The sequence below is a fragment of the Phalacrocorax aristotelis genome, chromosome 5, assembly GCF_949628215.1.
Source record: "Phalacrocorax aristotelis chromosome 5, bGulAri2.1, whole genome shotgun sequence".
Taxonomy (NCBI): domain Eukaryota; kingdom Metazoa; phylum Chordata; class Aves; order Suliformes; family Phalacrocoracidae; genus Phalacrocorax; species Phalacrocorax aristotelis.
In genome coordinates, this window is record NC_134280.1 from 69,452,033 (window position 1) to 69,467,248 (window position 15,216).

At 61.0% G+C, this 15,216-nt stretch overlaps 2 protein-coding genes and 1 long non-coding RNA gene across 6 annotated transcripts; 2 read left to right on the plus strand and 1 right to left on the minus strand.

The window, feature by feature from the left end:
• On the plus strand, positions 1–2,939 carry LOC142058083 (membrane-spanning 4-domains subfamily A member 12-like). Of its 4 annotated transcripts, none has more exons than XM_075095205.1 (7): positions 1–151; positions 365–484; positions 734–790; positions 1,076–1,207; positions 1,789–1,902; positions 2,014–2,097; positions 2,427–2,939. In XM_075095205.1, the coding sequence occupies exons 1-7, from the start codon at positions 62–64 to the stop codon at positions 2,445–2,447; spliced, it is 618 nt and encodes a 205-aa protein (XP_074951306.1). In that variant the 5' UTR covers positions 1–61; the 3' UTR covers positions 2,448–2,939. The 4 variants fall into 4 exon arrangements, 3 of the variants coding, with proteins under 3 accessions (XP_074951306.1, XP_074951308.1, XP_074951305.1); XR_012660845.1 differs by having other exon boundaries at positions 3–151; positions 2,014–2,307; XM_075095204.1 differs by having other exon boundaries at positions 3–151; positions 2,014–2,939.
• Positions 2,940–7,521: 4,582 nt separating this feature from the next.
• Positions 7,522–8,526, minus strand: LOC142058101 (uncharacterized). The gene is made up of 2 exons (XR_012660851.1): positions 8,200–8,526; positions 7,522–7,942 (listed from the first exon to the last, which is right to left on the minus strand). It is a non-coding gene; the product is annotated as an uncharacterized LOC142058101 (long non-coding RNA).
• Positions 8,527–11,313: 2,787 nt separating this feature from the next.
• Positions 11,314–14,970, plus strand: LOC142058082 (membrane-spanning 4-domains subfamily A member 15-like). Its single transcript, XM_075095203.1, has 7 exons — positions 11,314–11,450; positions 11,615–11,785; positions 12,100–12,219; positions 12,481–12,537; positions 13,028–13,183; positions 14,424–14,543; positions 14,755–14,970. Exons 2-7 carry the CDS (start codon positions 11,618–11,620, stop codon positions 14,761–14,763), a joined length of 630 nt encoding a protein of 209 aa, XP_074951304.1. The 5' UTR covers positions 11,314–11,450; positions 11,615–11,617; the 3' UTR covers positions 14,764–14,970.
• Positions 14,971–15,216: the final 246 nt, after the last annotated feature.

The window sequence follows — 15,216 nt, forward strand, 5'->3', positions numbered from 1 at the left end:
CTCCGGGACCTGGACCGGGCGCGGGGGGGGGGGGTGTCCCCCGTTGCCCCGCACTGCCTCCATGCAGGGGATGGGGACCCTGCGGCTGGGCAGCCGCGCTGTGATGTACACGGCTGAGACCCTGCCCAAGGGCAAGAACCGAGTCATGGGGGTGAGTCGGGGGGCTGGGGGGGGGCGGGGTGGAAGGGGGGGCTGGCACCCCTGGAAAATCCCCCTCTTTCCCCATCCCCGGTGATTTCTGTTCCTCCTGTAAATCCCCCGGGGGATGCTGCAGCCTCAGAGTGATTTGGGGACCTAGACACCCCCCATCCTTGGGGTGTGGGGGGTCTGAGTTGGCCCCACTCTTGCCCTGCCCCATCCACAGACCATCCAGATTATGACCGGTTTCATGCACATTGGCTTTGGGATCGTCCTGACTACGCTCACCAACGTCTACACCTCAGTCTTCGTCATCGGCGAGATCCCCTTCCTCGGCGGCGTGTCTGTGCGTAGCACGGGGCCATGGAGGGATGCCCACTAGGGAGGGAAGCCCACCGGGGTCCTGGGGACTGGGGGTTCTGGTTCAGCAGCTGTAAAACTCAAGAACTAGCAATGCACAAGGGGGGAATCACCGTGCCCCTGAGAGCTGTGGGGCTGTACCTGTGGCCAGCTTGTTAATGCTGGGTGGGTGTTGGGTGCATGGGTTTGGGGGGCTCAGGGCAGTGGCTGACTGTCCCCCTCTCTCCTGGTGCAGTTCATCATCTCGGGCTGCCTCTCCATCGGGGCAGAGAAGAGCCCCACAGAGTGTGCGGTGAGTGTCCCTGGGGATCCCTATTGCTGCCCCATTTGCTGGAGGCGGTGGGTGGGAGCAGCTTGACCTCAGGTGAAACCCTTCGGGGCAAAGCCAAGTCTGAAGCTTGCACTAGGGTTATGTCTGGGAAGGGGGGGAAAAAAAAGCCCCTGAAGGTAGCTTGGGCTGTTACCCTGTGCCCAGTCTGCCAGAGCACGGCTGGGCAGTGCTGCAGAACCAGGGCGGTGGGTGTCCCCACGGGCTTTGGGATCTGACACCATCCCCAAAGCCTCTCCGTACCCGCAGGTCAAGGGCAGCCAGACCATGAACGTCATCAGTGCCATCTTTGCTCTGCTGGGTATCGTCGCCTTCATCGTAGACCTCAATCTGAACGGGCTCTACCGCTCCAGCTTCGACTACTACAGCTATCTCGTTCTGGTAAGCGGGGGCAGAGCGGGTGTGTCCCCCCCTACTCCCTCCAGCCCCTGCTTTTGGAGCAGTGGTGCCCAGGGCTGGCTGAGCCTGCTCAGACAGAGCTAAACCTTTTGGGAACCTTCCCTGTCCCTTTCTCCATCACCCCTTGGAGCTGTTATGCCTCCCCCTGGGTGCTGCCTGAGCCCTTCCTGGGGGTGTGGGGGGGCTTTGCCAGGCTCCTCTGCAGGGTTCAGCCCATCGCTTTTGGGGAGCGGGAGCCCATGGCCGGCAGCATCCCGACCGTGGGGCCGTCTGCCGGCGCGCTGCCGTGCGCCTGACCTATTTTAGGCCGGTATTTGGAAGATGACTCACGCCCTGGAAGCTCCTATTTCTCTCGGCAAGCCGTAAAAGCGGTGAGGCAGAGGGCTCAGAGCAAGACCTTGGCACCCGCGGAGCCGGGGCTGCAGTGCTTGGGATCGGTGGGAGACAGAGGAGGGGAGCCCCAAAATCCTTGCTCCAAAATGTGGGGTGGGGCCCATTCTGTGGGGCTGAGCTGGATTTTCCTTGTCCTGGGCGCTGCTGATGGGGCTTTCCCCATCCTGGAGCTCGCAGGGAACGGGATTTCCATTGTGCTGCTCATCTTCACCATCCTGGAGTTCTGCATCGCTGTGGCTACTGCCAATTTCTGGTGCCGGGCCACCCGCCTCAGCCCCAACGAGGTAGGGCAGGGGGAGTGAAGGGCAGCTGGGCGAGGGGCAGCAGGGCCAAGCCCTGGCCAGATGCTCAGCACTGTCCCCACCCCTGCTGTCCCCACCCCTGCTCTCCCCCAGGCCATGCTGATCGTGCCCAGCGCCACGCAGGTGGACCTGGCAGTGCCACTGGCTGACCTGCCCCAGCCGCCCAGCTACGCCGAGGTGATCTACGACCCCAAAGAGCAGCCCAGCTAGAAGTGGAGCCAGGGCCGGGCTGGTTCCCACGAGCAGCATCCGACCCTTGCCCGCATGACAGACCTCTTCCCGCCGCTGCCGGTGCCTCCCCCCCTCCCGGGAATGCATGCCACCCCTGTCCCCGGGGAGCACACCGGCACCTCTGCCTCGCTGCATCGGGCACTGCTCCAGGCATGGGTGGGTGCGGGGGGTGGAGGAGAGGCTGGAGACCCCACAGATCCCAGTCCCCCAGTGCTGGGGACTCCCCCGAGCCCTGTCCGCTCCCAGAAGCAGCAGCTCTTTGGGTTTCTTTGCAGCTGGCTGCCCCTGAAGTCTAAGCAAGGTTCTGGCCCTGAGGACGTCGGTGCGGGGTCCTGCCTCCATACTCCCGAAACTGTCCTCAGACGGCTCCCCACATCCAGGGCTACAGCATCCTTCTCCTGCTGCACTGCAGGCTGGGGCACGCTGGTACCCCCTCCCGAAAGCCAGCAAGCACCCTGAATTTGCCCCCTTCCCTGCCCATCTCCTGCCCCTGCGCTAGGTCTCAAAGAGGGGCTCTTCGCCTGCTGGCTGCTTTGGAGAAGGGGCTTCTTGGGAGGGTGTGTGCGCATCTTGGGGCTTCACAGGGTGTTTCTGCCTGTAAATACCCGGCTGGCTGCTGGGGTTCATTCTTGTCGGCGTTTAGGACCTCCTAGAGGTCTGTTGGCCATGTAGTAGGTAGCTTATCGAGACCCTGACGTACGCCAGGAGCTGCGTGGGTAGCCAGACCATCTACCTCGGCTTGTACCCCATTGGCTTTATTTTATCTTTGACATAAATGCTCCATCTGGGCTTGTGTCTCCTCATTTTGGGGGTTTCTCAGCACGGGAGCTGCAAATCCTCCCTACAGAGCTGCTGTCCGTCAGGCCAGGGGCTCATACGGTCTGGCTTCAGGGGTCTCGAGTGCCAATCACCCTCATCTGGTCCCCCTGGAACTGGTGAGATGCAACTGTCCCCCCACTACCTGCTCCCCCCTAAGGAAATCCGCCACCCTAAATCCACCCCCCTTATATACGCAGCAGCAAGGCTCGCTATATTTAGTGCTGCTGGAGCAGCTGCTCAGCCGGAGGCGATGACGGTGACGGCAGCAGCTCCGCGTTCTTACACCAGCCGAGGAGCTGCCCCTGGGCTGGGGCTGCTCGTCGGGGTGACAGGGGGGCACCGGTGGCACGTGCTCCCTGTTCCTGCAAGACTGTGAATGGGGCTGGGTTGTCCTGTGTGATGGGACCTGATGAGTGCTCCCGAACCTCACCCGTGCTGCAGCCCCTCAAAAATCACTCATCTTGGGGGCAGGAATTGAGACCAAAGGGCTCTTGACCCATTTTTAACCAGCAGAGAAGTTTGTCGCCACCTAATGAGCTTGTCACTGACTTCCAGCCTTAAGCACCCTGCAGTGGTGGGGATGCTTGAGAACCTAATGAGGAGTGAGGATAGTGATGAGCATCTGGCATGGCATGGCAAAGAAGGCAGTTTATTTAAGGAGCAGCCCAAACTCATGGACAACTTGGGGTGGAGGTGAGGAAGGAGAGCCCAGTGCTGATTTTTCAGAGGGGTGGGAGCACCCTGGTGAGTTGTTGGTGCCCTAAGGGGGCATGTCTACCTGCATTTGCTCCCTGGAGCATCTCCCCACTGTTTGGGTACAGTGTCTGTCCCCAGACTTCACCTCCAGCCCTAGAGCAGGGTAAGGAAATGGCTGTTTGAACCATCTCTTTAGTTTTGGGTTGAGTTAAATGTTTTCTTTCTTGTTTCAACACCCCCCCCCCGGCCCTGACAGTGCTCACACTGCTCAGCCAAAACCTCATGGATTATTCACTCGCTGTCAGTTATTTCTGTTCCCAGCTCTGAAAAAATAATGAGCCAGTTCAGTAGGAAAAGCCCCAGAGACTGGGGGAGCGGGATGAACAGGCTGTCTCCACTCATCCTGCCTTCATGGACCATTATGGCTCTGGCTCCCCACCTGTGGCTCTGGAGCCCCCTGTACCTCCTCTCCCATGGCACCCGGGGAGACTCCCCAGCCCCAGGGGGCCACCATGAAGCTCTGTCCCCCTCCCCCAACCAGGCTGGCAGGTCCCTCTGTCTTTGCCCAGCGTGATGGTCCCCTCCTTGCTCATCCTTCACCAGCATCAGGCTCTTTTTTCCTGGAGCATCCCACTGCCACGCACTGAGCCACTGCTGGGTCAGGGCCAGCCTCTTGCTGCCGCTGCCAACTGCAAAATGCCCCTTCCCGTGAAATCGGGCATTAGCACGGTGATAACCCAGAGCCCCTCAATCTTTAAACCTAGATTATCTTGTCACGGGCTTTCAAGGTTTTCTGCTGCTTTGCTGTGTTTAGGCGCAGCTTTCTCTGGAAATGCAGGAACAGGTGTCTTAAGGCTCTATGGAAAAGTGTTTCTCTTTTTTAGATGTGTACTTCCATGCATTTGCAGCCCTGAAACCTCCAGGGGAGGAGCGGGTACCTCTCATGGCTGGGGACAGCGGGTGGCAGAGACCAGAGAGGGTCTGGGGATCCAGCGGGGTGATGGGGAGCGACCTGCCCAGGGACACGGGGTGCTGGGGAGGTGGCAGTGACCATAGGGCTATAAAAAGGGTGGCAACGCAGGCAGGAGAAGTGCTGGGGCAAAGACCGGCAGCTGCTGACCTGTGCTGGCAAGGATGGGGCCCGCCGGGAGCTGGGTACCCTGAGGGACAGTGAGTGCCACACAGCTGCGGGGAGACGCTGTGCACCCCGGTGCCGCCCCTCTGCCGTGATGGGGAGGGTGGCGGAGGGCTGGGGGGCTGATGGGGTGGGGAGATCTCTGTGCCTGGCGGCCTCCGGCAGCACCTTCGGGCTGGAGCCTGGCTTATGCCGGGCTTGGCGCTCGGCGTCTCGGAGCAGCTCTTGTTTATGGTGTCTGCAACAACCATCCCTGAGGCAAAAGTGGGGAGCACAGGACGAGCCCCTCTTGCCCAGCATCACCAGCACTGCTTGGAAAGCTCTGGCTCTGTTTGCACCCGGGAGCTGCGAATGTTCCCTGGGAAGACCCCCCATGCCAGACCCCCCCACCGGGCACAGGACTGACCTCTCATGCCTACCTGTTCCCCACCCTGTGGTGCTGGGGGATGCTTCTCTACCTGCTTCTGGGGGTGGGCATGGACAAAAGGACCACAGGGCTCCTCTCAGCAGCCCCTCTTAGAGGGAAAGAGCCGCTGGGGAGATGCAGGGGACACAGCATGGGGTGGCAGAGGAAAGGGCAGGTCCATGCTGGGCAGCGATCTTGGGAGTCCGTGAAATGCCAGTGATCTGGAGGAGAGGAGCTGCTGGTGGAGCAGGGGCTGCTTTACGTCCCTGGGTTAAGCTGGTCTGGGTTGGAAGGATGCTGGGGCCTGGGATGGGGTCTGGGAAAGGGCAAGGAGGATGCCCGGGGGGCTGAGCAGGCAGGGGGCTTCAGCATGGAGAAGATGGCTGGAAAGGAGGGTTGGGAGAGCGTGTGGTGGTTCTCGGTCTCTGCAAGCCAGTGGTGGGCTGAGCCAGGCTGCAGGAGGGGTCTCTGCCCCCTCCAACAAGGGAAATGGGGAGACACAGAGGTGAAAAGGTGGGGGGATGTGATCTGCTGAGGGGAACCGACACATCACCCCAGTGCTGTGCATGGGGAACGGTGCAGCCGGGGCAGCCACCTGTGCTCTCCTTTGCAGTGCCTGGGATGCTGCAGCAGTGCTGGGGATGGTCCCCAGACACCCTTTTGTCACCTTCACCCCATACACCACACCGGGGGATGCCGGGGCTGTGCGGGGGGCCAGCTGCTGCAGGCTGGTGTCAGTCACACCACACAACCCCAAAAGGGGAGCTGGGTGTGTGTGGGTAAGGGTGAGCACCCACGTACCCGTGCACCCATCCTGGGGCTGCAGCCACTACTGGGATGCTCTGTGCCCTCTGCTCCCCAGGGCATCCACGTCCTCCTGGGCACCCTCTACCTGGGCTCTAGCTCCATGGTGGTAGAGAAGAAACGGGCCATCCATCTGATAAGGTGAGAGGTCTTTGCTCCCAGGGTTTCCCTGGGGTGCAGCGGTGCTGGCTCCTGGCACCCTGGCTCCTCTGAGTGCCAAAAAGTCCCAGGGCATGTGTGCTCGTAGGGGCTGGGGGCTGGTTTTGGCACCCTGCTGCTGGAGGACCCCTGTCCCCCGGCATGGGGGAGCTGGGGGTGGCACATGGGTGTACATGATGGCCACGGGACTGTCTGCAGAGCGGGGGGCTTGCTGTGCCTGCCGGACCCCCACAAGGGCTGGGGGAAGAGTTTTTTGGGGGGAGTGCGGATGCAGGTAATGCCTGGGATGGGGGAGCTGTGAGATGGGGTGGGGGTCCCAATGGCTCTGTCTTGCCCTGCAGGAGTATATATGGCAAAGGTTGGGTTACTGGGGCTGATGTCTGTCCCAGCTCTCCTCCAGTTCGAGGCGGTGGTGGTGATGGGCAGCGAGGAGAGGGGTCTGCCCGGGCTCTGGGAAGGGGCTCTCCAGGCCCTCGAGCCACACCTCCTCCCCACATCCCAGGTGGACAGCATGCAGCTCGCCTGCAACCCCCGGATGGAAAAGCATGGCAGAAGAATAGGTAACAGAGGAAGGGGAAGGAAGCAAATGCGAATGAAGACAGCATGAGGGGATCCCCATCCCCACCGGGCTCAGAGCTGCAGAGATGCTGCCTGCCCCTTCCCCTGTCCTGCCTCATGGCAGCACCTCAAATCACAGGTCCCACCGAGCCGCCCCACGTTACAAAATGCCACCTCTGGGTGCCTTTTCCTCCAGGTCTGGCTGCTTCTGGGTGCCCAGGAGCGACATTCCCCCAGGAGAGAGCTGTGTGCCGCACCACTGGGGTCCCCAGGCTGCCTGCTTTGTCCCCAGGGTCCTCGTTCCCTCCCTGTTTCATGTCCTTGAGGCAGCTGAATTCCCTAAGGTGACAAAGAGCAGAAATGTGCCACCACAGCTATTCCCACCAGCCCTGTGCCACCACCCCAGTGGGCAGTGATGCTCCCCCAGCCTCCCTGCCTGCCTCTGCCCGCTCCCGACACTGGATTTCCTAAGCCAGGATGGGTACCTTGGTGTTTAACACCCTTGAAGGAGGTTCCCTCCACAGGTTTTTGGAGCGGGGACAACACAGACCACGGTCCTGGGATTACAGACCAGCGTGTTTGTCTGCAGTGAAAATATGAGGGTTGGCATCATCACTGCCAAGGGACTGCTATGCCTCCCAGGGAACACGGCACAGTTAAAAGCCAGCTGCTTTTCTTTAAAAAAAAAAAAAAACCAAACCTGAAACCTGTCCCAGAAATGTGGCTTTCTCATTCTGGAATCAGTATCATAACAGCCCTGTGAGAAACAGAAACATTTGGAGGCAAAGCAAAATGTTGACTTTTGGTATTTTTATGGGGATATAAAGTTTTTCACAGGAAGCAGCAGCTTTCTCTGAAAAGTGTTTCTCTATCGTAATCTATTTTCTTTGGAAAAAAAAAAAAACCAGAGCTTTTGGGCTTGGAAAAGGACTTTCAGTTCCACCAGGCTCGTAAACTTGTCCTGTGCTGGTGGGAGGGGATGCTGAGGGGGGTCTCGCCGAACCTCCCCCCGCGCCTGAGCACCCAGCCAGGATTCCCCCCATCCGTCCCGTGACATCCCAAGGGACACCGGACCGTTGTACCGAAGCCATCGACGTGGGAGTCCCCAGCTGCCAGACCAGGTGTGTTCGTGTTCCTCCGACCGTGCCAAAAGCCACGCTCGTGGGGCAGACGTCTCGCCCGGCACCAGCACTCAGCCCGTGCGTGAGCAGCTCCTGGAGATTTAGAGGGAAGAATAAGCAGTGAAGAAAAGACTTCCAGCTGTCAGGACAGCAAAACTCGACCTAAAAAAAAAAAAAAAAAAAATCCAAAGAACGCGTTGTATATATCAGCAAAGCCAGAAATTCCTGCAAATAAAGGGCTGGAAGGCTCCACCGACCGGGCTTGCCACTTCCCTGCATCTGCTCAGCCAGACGCTTAAAAGCTTCACCTCCTCTGGCATCTGTTTCCAAAATAAATCGTAACATCCTACCTTGGGCTCCCGCCATCCCCCAGCTGGACCTGGCTTTATTTAGAAAGGGAAGAGTGCTTTCTCCACGGGTACCTCGCTCGGAAAGGGGTTTTGCTCAGCCACTTCACCAAGGGCAGCTGCTGGGCCGAGGGCAGTCACGGCTGTTTCTGGCTGAAAGGCTGAAACTTCAGGAATGCATTAGGAATCTGAAAAGGCGGATTTGGGAGGAAATCCACCGTAGCAGGCGGTTTCGGCTGGGAACACAAGCCATCGCTTATGCTGGAAGACACCCTGCCTGTATAAAGGCTAAAGAGGGGATCCCAGCATTTCCACGGGTGCTAAAGTGTTCCTTACCCCGCGGGTGCTGCAACGAGATCCCAGCCAGCGCGGGACTCGTTAGCATCAGGGTGTTGAGAGGGGCTCTCCCTCCAGAGAGACACGCTGACGAGTCACCAGCAGAAATTAAAGGCTAAGAGGCACCGGGAGCGCGATGAACAGGCGCGGTTGAATCTCGTCCATCTCCGTGTTTTTCCTGGAAGGCCGTGCCGCCAGTTGCAGCCCTTTACAAGGCCAAGTGCTCGCTTCCCCCGCCGGGGGCTGCAGGATGGAGGAACGCCATCGGCAGCTCCTCCCCAGCACGCAGGGGCTGTGAGCGCCCGCCGCTGTCAGCAGCAGCTTTTTCTCCTCCTGACATTTTTCCGCTGGGGTGGGATGGGGGACGCAGGTGGGCTGCGGTGCCCGGCGAGCCCCCTGCCCTCTCCTCCCGCTCCCTGCCCAGAAGCAGCGTGAACCCAGCCGGGTGCTGGGATGGAGATGCGAATTGCTTGCTGCTCGTTGCTGGCTGGGTCTGTCCTACTGGTTCTTTTCCGAGACCTGATTTAGGCTGATTTCGTGGGATTTCGCCTTCCCCCCCCCCACCCCCCAGCTATGGGGAAATCTGGGGGCCACACTCAGCCATGCTCTGGGGTTTACGAGCTAAAACCTCCGGCTGCTCTGCCGAAAATCCTTCCTTTCCCCAGTGCGTTGGAGCACGGGGAGGGCACAGACTGACCGCGCTCCCTCTCGTTAGCCAGCGGACATGGAGCTCGGGAAATGGTCTGGCTGTAAGGACCCAAAACAGGACAGGGGAGAGCCGAGACCCCGCAGCCCCAGTTGGCTGCTGAGGCTTGCCTGGCGCCGTGCTGCCGCCTCTGCAGCACCACCCTGCTCCCAGGCTCAGGGCCATCGCCCCAGTTAGCCGCTGGTCAGTCCCCTGGTTTCCAGCCCACGCAGCAGGGATGCAGAGAAAGCCTTTGGAAAAGTCCCTGGAGAAACATAGGGTCTGTGGGTATACGTGGCCAGACAGCTTCGCTCCAGTGTCTCTGCAAACTCAAGAGCCAAGGATGTGGCCGTGCTGCTGGACACCGAGGAGTGGCTGCTTTCTGTGACCTGTGCCCAGGTTTGGTACCACCGATCCCCTGGATTCCCCCTGGGCAGGCCGGGATGGGGGTGCTGCTGCTGCTCACCCCTCGTTGGGGATCGCGCCCCACCGCTGGCCCCAGCGCTGGAAGCCTCTGCCGTGCTCTGGAAGCGGTGTGCCTCCAAACCAGGCGTCTCAGCTCCCTCTAGGGCCAAAGGAAAGGAAAAGGCACTTCCAAAAGTTGCTCCACCTGCTCCTAAAATCCTCAGCTGGAACCAGGCTGTGGAGGGTCCTGGCCCCCCCCGGGTCTGCGGTGAGAGGCTCAGGCAGACACAGGGGTGTCGGGGCCCCTAATGCCGGTGATGCTTGTGGCTGCCAACGCGGTGTGAAGCCGGCCCTAGCTGCCTGTGGCCAAGCTCAGAAATACCAGAACCCTGTACCTAAATATTCCTGTTCCACCAAGAAATAGCTCGGGTAGAGCCTCGGACAGCAGTCAGCCATTTGCAGCCTCCAGGGGAGGAAAAAGCCCAAGCAGGGTCCCAGAGCCGCATCCACCAGCCCTGTGCCCTCCCGCTCGCTCCCCAAACCAGACCAGACCGTGTCTGGTCTCATGGGTGGAGGTTGAGTCAAATCTCATCCCATCCCAAGGGACATCTTGTCCCTTGTCCCCTTCTCCTGCACAGCAGCCCCCCTGGGAACGAGGGGCTTTGTTCCCTTGCGCAGTCCCGGAGCCAGAGCTCTCTGCAGCGCCCAGTGCTGGGAACTTTACTGGGCAGAGGAGAGGGTGAGAGGGGACGGGACTAGCACCCAGCATCCTTTATCGCACCCGTTGAACATCCAGGAAAGCTGGGGGGTCCTCACAGGCTGGCGTGGAGAACCCCAACCCTCCTGGCAAGCAGATGGGGATGGTGGCCACGAAGGAAATAGCTGTTTTCTGGCATCCTGGAGACCAGTGGCCGGCAGAGGGAGGAAGGGGCCTCCGATCTTGCCCCTCGGGAGCTCCTCGCCATGTGCGGTGGCTCCGTTCCCAGGCTGAGCTCTCATTTCCTATCGGAAACAACCCCATCCCCTTTCCCTTTGGCTCCCGCCGGGTCCGTGCCGGAGCCGTCCGGCACCGCACGCCGTGCTGCCGCCCCCTCCCCAGGCTCGCTCCTGCGGGTGGGCTGTCCTCACTGAGGACAGACCCACAGGGTCGAGGCGCTCATGAAGGAAGGAGAAGCCCAAAGAAAATAAAAAGGCAATAAAGGAGCTTCCTTAGGACCTTTATAGACTAACGGGGTTTATAATGTTTGTGCCATGTCCTGTTTCACTCCTTTTTTTTTGTCCTATAAGGGAAACTGCCTGGCTGTCTCGCAGTGGTCCTAACGAGGGCAGCCAAACAAATCTCCGAGCACCTCGTTAGGACCCTGCCAGGGCTGGCACATGGCTGATTGCAGAGGTGATGTCCGAGCAAAGCATCCCCAACTGGGGGTGGAAAAGGCTCGCCCAAGATTGGGCAGGGGGATCTCCTCCTTGGAGCATCCCAAGGGACAAGCGTCCCGATCCCTTCCCCAGGCTGCAGCGAAGCCCTTGGAGGGGGTGCCCCCTTCGGGCTGGCAAAGCCCCTCTCTCTTCTTCCTTCTCCCTCCACCTCATGCGCGCAGGTGGGTACGCGTGGGGTTTTTGCCATCCTCTCTCCCCTCTGCTGGCAAAGCTGCCTCGTTGAGCAAGAGGGGCCTGATGAGATTTCCATGAACAAACTTCCTGCAGGGAGCAAAGGGCAGCAGGACCGCGTCCGTGCCCGACCACCACCTCCCGGGGAGGTTTGGACAGCAAACCGACTGCTGACGGCGACCGTGGGGAGGAGGAGGAGGGCAAGCCTGGGCTGAAGGAGGTACCTGGGTGGGGGCTGAGGTGTGGGACAACCTCATGAGAGGATGTCAGTGCTTCTTGTGTCACTGCTTACGTGGACATGTCCCACGTGCTGGTCCCTGGGCAGGGTGGGAGCTGGCCTGCTCCTTCAGCTTCCCCGGCTCGCCAGCCTCGCTCTGCCCACAGGCGATGGCAGCCACCACGGTGACCGACTCTGGGGGCGTGAGGATCATCACAGAGGTCATCCCGGCCACAGACCCCCGAGCGGCCCAGCTGGCCTCCAGCTCCAGGCCGTCCGCGCCCGCGTTGTCATTTCAAGCCAGAAGCTTCAGAAGGGCTCAGCCCAAGGCGCTGGGGGTGAGACTGCGGCGTCCCGGGGGGACGGGGCATCACGGGGGCAAAGCAGGGACTAAGTGTCCCCAGGGACTGTCCTGCTTGAGGTTTGCCTTGGCTGGGGCAGAGGTGATGTTTGGGACCAGCTCCCTTTGCTGGCTCGTGCAAGCCCCTTCTCGGCACCGCAGGGCGCAGCCAGGACGCGGTGCGACAGCGGGATCGGGGTGGGACGCGGCTAACAGCAACGGTGACATCCATCCTTTGCCGGTGCTGGCAGACAGGCAGTGCTTTGGGCCAAGAGTGACCGGGGGGGACCCTTCTCTCCCGTCCTTCCCCAGACCATCCACATCTTCACTGGGATCATCCACATCTGCTTTGGGATCATCCTGATGGTGGCAGAGCACAGGACCCCTTCCCTCCCTGTGGCCAGCGGGGTCCTCTTCTGGCTCGGGTTCCTGGTAAGCAGGGACATGTGGGGCCTTCACCTCCTTGCTGTCTGATGAGGACAGGGGGATCTCAGTGGATCGGGGGCCAGATCCCCTCATCACCAGGGCCTCCTCTTATATCCACATCTGGCTGTCCCCTCTGGGGATGGAGGGTGTGTGCGTGCAGCCCTGAAAGCCGATGCGCAGCCGGAGGGGTGCCGGGATGTGAGGAATGGGTGACAGGGAGGGGTGCCTTGCTGCTGACACCCTCCTTCCTCTGTTTTTTTTGAGCAGCTCCTGATCTCAGGTTCTCTGCTTGTGGAAAGCGAAAAAAGAGATAACATCTTGCTGGTAAGGGGGTCTGCAGTGGCCAGGCTGGGAGGGACAAACTACCCCCCATTGCTTCTGCGACTTCTGCCCCTCCCAGCAGCTGGCGGGACCCCTCCGCAGCCTGGATTCACCCTGCAGGGTCTACAGCGAGGCATCTAAGGCCTGTCTCACCCCTGGGAGGTGCTCAGCTCTCTCCCCGTCGGCCAGAGGGTGGGCAATCCTTCAGGCTTCAGGGTCTCCACAAGACACAAAAGGTGTCACGGAGGGCGGCTACACCTCGCTGGCTTCTCCAGGAGTATATTTGACCCGAGTTGAATAATGCAGCTTGGAAGTGTCCCTGCTCAGACAGCTCCAACAGAAAGCCCCGAGCAGCTTCCCCCTCGGCTCCGTGGCACCTCGCGGGGGTCTCTGGGTGGGTGGGCATCGCGCTGCCACCCGCACGGCTCCTGTGCTCTCGGTGGGAGCAGGAGAGACAGAGCTGCCAATGGCTGACACAAGGTCACCCACACAGGTGAAGACCTGCTGCGTCGTCAACGTCGGGGTCATCCTGAGCACGCTGGTGGCCACTCTTATCCACACAGTGGCCATCACTAACGACATCCCCAGCTGCAAGATCAACCTACCGTACCAGCTGAAAGCCGAGTGGTGCTTCAATGCTGAGAATAAGGTAGAGCCTCCCGGTCCTGCGCAGGACACGGAAACAGGGCGATTGCCATGCAGGGGAGGGGGACGAGGGGCGCTGCCAGCGAGTGGGACCTGCAGGACCCACTTGCTGACTTCAGCAAGGTGTTTGACACCGTCTCCCATAACACCCTCACGGACAAGCTTTGGAAGTGTGGGTTTGAGGAGCGGGCCATGAGGTGGACTGAGGACTGGCTGAACAGCAGAGCTCAGAGGATCGTGACCAACGGGGCAGAGTCTGTAACCAGGGGTGTTCCCCCGGGGTCTGTGCTGGGTCCAGCCCTGTTCAACATACTCATCAATGGCCTGGACAAAGGGACCAAGCGTCCCCTCAGCAAGTTTGCTGATGATACCAAGCTGGGAGGGGCGGCTGATGCACCAGAAGCTGCGCTGCCACGCAGCGAGAGCTGGGCAGGCTGGAGAGCTGGGCCCAGGGGAACCTCAGGGAATTCAACAAGAGCCAGTGCCAGGTCCCGCCCCTGGGGAGGAACAACCCCCCAACCAGCACAGGCTGGGGGGGAACCTGCTGGAGAGCGGCTCTGCTGAGAAGGCCCTGGGGGGCAGCGAGGTGACCCTGAGCCAGCACCGGGCCCTTGGGGCCAAGGGGGCCAGCGGTGTCCTGGGGTGCATGAAAAGGAGCGTGGCCAGCAGGGTGAGGGAGGTTCTCCTCCCCCTCCGCTCTGCCCCAGTGAGGCCACAGCTGCAGGGCTGTGTCCAGGTCTGGGCCCCCCAGTTCAAGGACAGGGAACTGCTGCAGACAGTCCAGTGGAGAGCTGCCAAGGGGATCAGGGGCTGGAGCATCTCCCTTGTGAGGAAAGGCTGAGAGACCTGGGCTTGTTCAGCCTGGAGAAGAGAAGGCTGAGGGGGGATCTCATCAATGCTTATAAATATCTGAAGGGTGGGTGTCAGGAGGATGGGGCTGGGCTCTTTTCAGTGGTGCCCAACGCCAGGCCAAGGGGCCATGGGCACAAGCTGGAACATGGGAAGTTCCACCTGAACGTGAGGACAAACCCCTTCCCTGTGTGGGTGCCCGAGCAGGGGCACAGGCTGCCCAGGGAGGCTGTGGGGTCCCTTCCCTGGAGACATTCACCCCCCGCCTGGACGCGGCCCTGTGCCCCTGCTCTGGGGGTGCCTGCTCCAGCAGGGGGTGGGATGGGGTGAGCTCCAGAGGTCCCTTCCAACCCCCGCAACTCTGGGATCCTGTGACCCTTCCATTCTCCTTGCAGATGCTGAGCAATGGGCTGGATTCTATCTTCATCATTTTCTGCCTCCTGGAGTTCTGTGTCGCAGTGGCGGCCCTGGCCTTTGGCTACCATGCTGTCAAGCTGCACAGCTACACACGCATGGTGAGGAGGGGGGCCAAAGCCGGGGTCATCCCAGCACCCTGTTGCAGCCCAAAACCTGGGGAGAGTTGGGGTGCCAGCCCCCGTGTTTTGGTGGGAGTGGGGCATCGTTGTCCCCCCTCTTTCCTCCGAGGGGCCTCCCCGGGCCGGTGGCCTGTGGGGGTCCCTCTGCATGACCCCAAAAGTGGGATTTCTACCCTTTTTCCTCTCCCAGGTGCTGTAGCCATGGCCCAGCCCACAGCCATACCCTGTTAAGAACCACTGCATGCCCCAGCCCCGCTGCAGTCGAGGTGCCGGAGCCACCGGGTGAAGCCTCCTTGGTGCCTGACGGTGGAGCTGGCCGGAGCCCACAACCCCTCTGCGCCCCGGTCCCGGGATGGAGGCCGCTCCCCTCTGTGGGTTTGGCCCCCAATAAAGGCCTCTCCCCCCAGCCCAGGCCACGCGTCTCTCCGGGACTCGCTCAGGGTGCAAGGGGGGAGGCCTCACCGGGCCCTCGCACCGGGTAGCCGCCATGACGGTATGATGGGCACCTGTAAGAGTCTGCCCGGCACAAACATGGCGGCCTCCACCCGGCGCCGTCGGGGAGGCGGGAAGTACTACCCGACACTAAAATGGCGGCCGGGGAGCTCGGCGGCGCCATTGTTCCGCTCTGAGCATGCGCGAAGTTGCTGTGCGG